Source organism: Montipora foliosa, chromosome 2 (genome assembly GCF_036669935.1).
Source record: "Montipora foliosa isolate CH-2021 chromosome 2, ASM3666993v2, whole genome shotgun sequence".
Lineage (NCBI taxonomy): Eukaryota > Metazoa > Cnidaria > Anthozoa > Scleractinia > Acroporidae > Montipora > Montipora foliosa.
Window position 1 is genome coordinate 12,583,825 of NC_090870.1, and position 5,571 is coordinate 12,589,395.

The window sequence follows — 5,571 nt, forward strand, 5'->3', positions numbered from 1 at the left end:
AAAAAACTAGGGTTGAAAGAGATGCCTGGAATGGCTCTTGCATAACTTAACAACCCTTAAATAGTGTACTAGCCCCTTGAGACACCTACAAGCACGCTAAAAATACTTCAACAGTATTATCAGAAACCCATAAGGGTTGAAACGTGTAACGCGCGTTCACAGCTTCCGAATATTCATTGCGAACTGATTGGTTGACTGTTTCAGTGCTAAGTACCATATTTGGAAACCCCTTGCTGCTGTTGTTCCAAATATGGTACTTAGCAAATTGAATATTCAGAAGCTTGTTTCTCAGCACACAAGGGGCCGTTACACGTTTCAACTCTTATGAGTTTCTGGTATTATGCAACCTAACATACATACTCTCGTGAAACTAACAAAACGTTACAAAATATATTTCTTATTCCGGAGTGGGGTCCGTGATCGAACGCACCCTAAATATAACAATTCATTAAAACCGCGAGAATTTAACGGTGGGTTTTTCATTATTTTATTTTTATGTTTTCACTATCTGTCCCAATTCCATTATTAGGTACAGTACTTTGATGAAATTGAATAAACAGGAACAATCACTAAAAACGTTTTACTGACGTGAACTTGCAAGTTTCTCAATGAAGTCTTCGTTGACTGGTGAATAGGGAAGATATCTGTTTACAAACATTGCTTTTGTTATTCAAACGTGCCAACCTCGGGTACAAAAGACCCTTTGTTTTGACAACCAATGAGGCTCTAGTTGGCACATTAGTGACAATAGATGACGTCAACGATATCTTCCCAAAAGTGGTAGGTGTTATTTACCGGAGCCAAGAAGGAGCGTGGAAACCAACCTTTCCTCTTTTAACCTGGTGTGAATAGACCAATTTCGATATATTAAAATTCAGTCCAAAACAAAAGGCATCATCTCGAGGCTCTGGGGAATAAATAAGGATTTGTATGAGTTTATTCCCCAGAGCCTCGAGATGATGCCTTTTGTTTCGGACTGAATTTTAATATATCGAAATTGGTCTATTGTTTTGGTGCCTACCACACCAGCCACTTTTTTAACAACAACCGAGTCAGCCCTTCACAGTGTGCATAAATAAGCTTTCACTCTAAGACTGCTGACTTCCACTCAGGTTGACAGCAACATCAAGCTTTATTGTAGAAATATGTCTTGTGCAAAATTATATATCAATAGAGACAGAGAGAGGGGCCTGGCTACCTGGAAAGTTAAAAAGGGCTGGCAGCCAGGAAATGAAAGCTTTTTCTTCCTTTTCCTTTTGTTTTACCGCAAAAACAGAAATGTTTGCAGAAGGACAGAGTTCTTCATCAGAAATTAGTTTGGGGTCCAGCCTAAACTTGTTTCCACGGTTCTCTCTCACACCAAGATGAGATAGGATACCCATGCGAACCAGGTTGCTTAAAGACGAGATATAATAAGTAACACGTTTATCAATGAAGGCATTGTGAGGCTGTTTAATGACGATACACAATGATGCTACACAGTTTGGCTCAAAGCTACTGCTACATACAATAACCTTTCAAAAATAATTCAAAAATACATTAAAAATTTACCTCGACCTTTTAATACAAGTTACGAGGTGAGCGACCCGGGCGTGCTATTTAATAGGGAGCTTAAGAACGCGCGTTTTTGAGACGCGGACGACAACCGGAAGTGAGCTGTTTTCCTTTTTAACACCACATTTACATTGCTAAGTACCTTTTCTCCATTTGAGATGATTAGTATAAAACTCCAGGAGACATAAGAAAAAAGCCAACTTTCTCCTAATAGAAACAAACCCAATAAAAAGCGTCCCATGACTGTGTTGATGCGTTCGTTATTTGAGCGTCGATAGAAATTTCGCGATTGTTTTTCTCCTACCTTAAGCTTTGCGATTGGATAAATGAAGTGACTCTAGGCAAGCATTTTTCCCGCGCACCGGGTTGGTTGCGTGCATTCGCCTCTAGTTCTGATTGGTTCTCGGTGGTTGTCTTGCGCGTGTTATGATTGGTCACAGCGCACTTATTCAAATGTCCTTGCTAGCGACGCAAGTACATTGATGAAAGTGCTGCACAAATTTAAAATTCTCTCATATTACCAAAAACATAAATGCTTATAATCCCTAACAAAATCTTTCAAACGGGCAAAATCGTCTTTTTATCCGACCAGTGTGGCATATTACAGAAAGGCAGATTGACAAGTGATCTTACGTCATGCTGAAAGCTGAATATAGTTTGCACACTTAAGTAAACCTACAATAACAGTGATATTTTGTCAATACAGAATAGGGGGATAAACCCTTTATATTAAGCATATGGCGTGGTCCAATAGTTAGGGCAATAGTAATACATGCGATTGGCCCGGCTTCAAACTTTCCTCTCTGTCCACTGGCTCGATTTAAAGGCGGCGCCATATTCCATTCCTTCAACACGAAATATTTTCCACGATTACTTCTGTCCTTGCTCATTAATGTAACGCGCATTTGAGAACGGTTATACAAAATATACGCTATAGTAATTGAATAAAAAATTCAATTCAAATATTAAGGCATAACTTCTGGCACCTGTGCCATGAAAAACCAAGTTAAGTACATGTCATTTCCAATCCAAGAGCATGGCATATGTGTCTCAGACCATATAAGATGTCTGTGGTATATTTCTACTTGGTGTTGCTCTCAGTACGGTCCTTCGTTTAGACTCATCTGTCCCAAAGTATTCTGCAGGATATGAGGTGGTAAGGTTGATGCCCGCTTCATCTGAGGCGGATCGCGTTTTGTTGGCGAAACATTTCCAGTGGGATACCGACTGGCGGCTGCAAGAGGAACATCAACAACATTTAGCCCCGCAGAGGCTAAAAACAAGAAAATGTAATTTGGAATGGCCAATGAGCGACAGATTTTCGGCGTTGATACAAGTGAGAGTAGAGCGCGCAGGTTTGGATCGAACAGGAAGGGTGGAGGTGGCTTGTTGAATTTTGGTTGCGCGCAAAAAAAGCGTAGGGGTGGTCGGAGCGCCGGACTCTTATTCGCTGGTTTCAGGTTCAAGTCCCACGCTTATCACAAGCTGACTACGATCAGGGGAAGGGCAGATTTAACTCCTCCGTTGAGTGGTAATATTTAATATCATTCCAATAATTTGTTTGAAGGGAAACGGTCGATCTACAATCATAGACAAAACTGTTGGGAAGGTTAGCACTTTTGACGTCTTCATTGCTTCTCTCCCCTCCCCCCTCCTTCAATGATGTGCAAAACTGAACGGTTTTAGTGGGAAATTGTTGAGTTACTTTCCAACATTGAATAGGGAGAAGGGGGGCTACATAAGAGAATAGGAAACTATTTCTTTTGCGCTTTAACAGAAGCAGGTTGAAATACAGCTCTGATGCGGTTCATTTACATAACCTTCTCAACTACTTTTGTCTATGACTGTAGTACCGAACGATTTAGTACTCGATTGGAGTGTAAGGGACGATTTACACGGTACTGTTTTGTCGCCCGCAACAGGCTTACGACAGACTTACGACAGGCTTTCGACAGGCTTACAACTCGTTTACGATTGTCGTTTACGTAGGCCGGTCGTAAGCTTGTCGCATGCGCCAAAATCGCACCGTGTAAATCGGCACTAAAGTTTCTAGGTGAGAGCGCAACAAGAAAAGACAAGGGTACGTGTTTTTTTTGGTTGTTGCGCGCTAATATACATTCTCATGCTGATCGAACGTCCGCAGAACACAAAAGATGCACACGAGTTCTATGTTAGAAACCCCAACCTTCTCCCTCCTAGACGCAGTCTGGAGATCAAATGCAGCGCTGGAATCATGGAATAAAACCACTTGGCTGAAAGCTATCGATAAGAACATAACTGATTGAACATACCTTGTTGCGTAACATTCTGATACGACGCAAATGTTTGAGGAAGAGCTCTTGGATTTGACGGTAAATTTTCATACCCAAGCTTACTTTGCTTTGGAGCCCTTGGTGGGAGTTCAGGGGCATCACTGAGGGATCTTCCTGGCTTTGGTGGTAGATTAACATAACCTTCTCCCGTGGGCTCTATCGGAGGAAGACCTTTATTGGGAAGATTTTCATAGCCATGACGAGTTTGGACAGTATCAGAGGATTTCCTTGGGGGTAGAGTTGGTTTTGGCTCTTCAAATCTCGGATCACTGGAGACACCTATAATCATATAAATACAATCCACGTTGGCGTTGACGATTAGCATATGAAGGAAATCAAATGTTAGCTGGGGCACATGGAGCGGTTTTCAATTGAGTGTCGAATTGCTTTGGTTTTGCATTACTTCACTCAGTGATTGGTTCAAAGTTCTCGCGCCACTTTTTCAACCAATCAGAAGTGAAACCAAAACCAATCGTGGCTCGCGCGTGCACATTTTGCCGCGCTTTGTGTCGGCTGCGTGTAATTAGTTCGAGTTTTGATTGGTTTACTGGATTGTCTCCGTCATTTTTGATTGCCCAAAATAATTACTTTGGTTTTGGTTTCACGACACTCATTTGAAAACCGCTCTAAAGGCGTCATAGCTCATTTGCTACTTGTGACCGTGATATGACCATGGGCAGTGTTGGCAAAAAAAGATGTGTCAGCACCTATCTTCAAACGATGTGTGACAGACTTGTTTCAGGAGTTCGTTGGTCCTTTTTCAGAGACGAGAGGCTTTTTCAGCGGGTACTCCGATGTCTTTTTCTCAAAGAAGTACTGCTTATTTGAGAAAACGACATTTGAAATAAATAAAAATTTAAAAAAAGCAGCATATCATTTGATTTGTGATGTCCTCAATTAGTGCTTGACAGTTTAAACAATTGACACTTCAACGATAATGACGATGATATAAGCGACGACGATGATGATGCACTGGACCAGGCATTTCTCAAGGTGCTGAAAGGACAGTCTCATAACTTCCACAAAAGATTGTCGTTTATTATTGTCGACGAATCGCACACAGTAGAAACATGGACAGGGAAACGCTTTAGAACGGTAAGTTGAAATCTCAGTTCGATCTTGAAAAAATTTCCCAGCGAATCAATTGCATTCACGTTAATGTTTTCACAAGGCTCCATCTTTACAGTATGCATATTGGTCCACGGAATGAGATCCAAAGCAGAGTGATAAACTAACCATTGCGTTCCATTCTCTCATAGGACGCTTGTTCTTCAGGTAAAGGGGGGGACGGCGATGCCATATTTGATTCAGCTGCAAAGTAAAGTTACAAAGTAGTTCAAGAAGACGGATTTGCAACAGTCTACCTAACAATTATGGGACCACCGTGCATTCCATATCACCATTAGCGACTTCCAGAAGGGGTTCAGTTATTGCCATGCGCATTAGATTTCAATGGAAGTCGAGATCTTTTCTGGTGCGCATGATCAAAATGGCAAATTCGTGAAATACTAGCAGTCATTCTCGTCCGCCAATCTAAAAGTCGACAATACACGACAAGATGAGTGGTGTAAAAAATGCCGCATCCAAAAAGTCTGACTAGAATAATCCCTCATCAAATTTCGTAGCTAGGAAACCATGGCAAAGATTTATATTTTAGAAGACTGAAATCTCAAACGGGAGGAAAAGACTGGAGGGTGAGGAAGAC

At 41.3% G+C, this 5,571-nt stretch overlaps 1 protein-coding gene across 1 annotated transcript in view; it reads right to left on the minus strand.

The window, feature by feature from the left end:
- Positions 1 to 1,424: 1,424 nt before the first annotated feature.
- LOC137992481 (uncharacterized) overlaps positions 1,425 to 5,571 on the minus strand; it is a 55,613-nt gene continuing 51,466 nt past the window's right edge. The window contains exons 15-17 of the mRNA XM_068837835.1: positions 5,103 to 5,177; positions 3,846 to 4,145; positions 1,425 to 2,788 (exon numbers count right to left, since the gene is read on the minus strand). Coding sequence (XP_068693936.1) covers positions 2,652 to 2,788; positions 3,846 to 4,145; positions 5,103 to 5,177 — 512 coding nt within the window. The 3' untranslated portion in view covers positions 1,425 to 2,651. The remainder of the gene's footprint in view (positions 2,789 to 3,845; positions 4,146 to 5,102; positions 5,178 to 5,571) is intronic.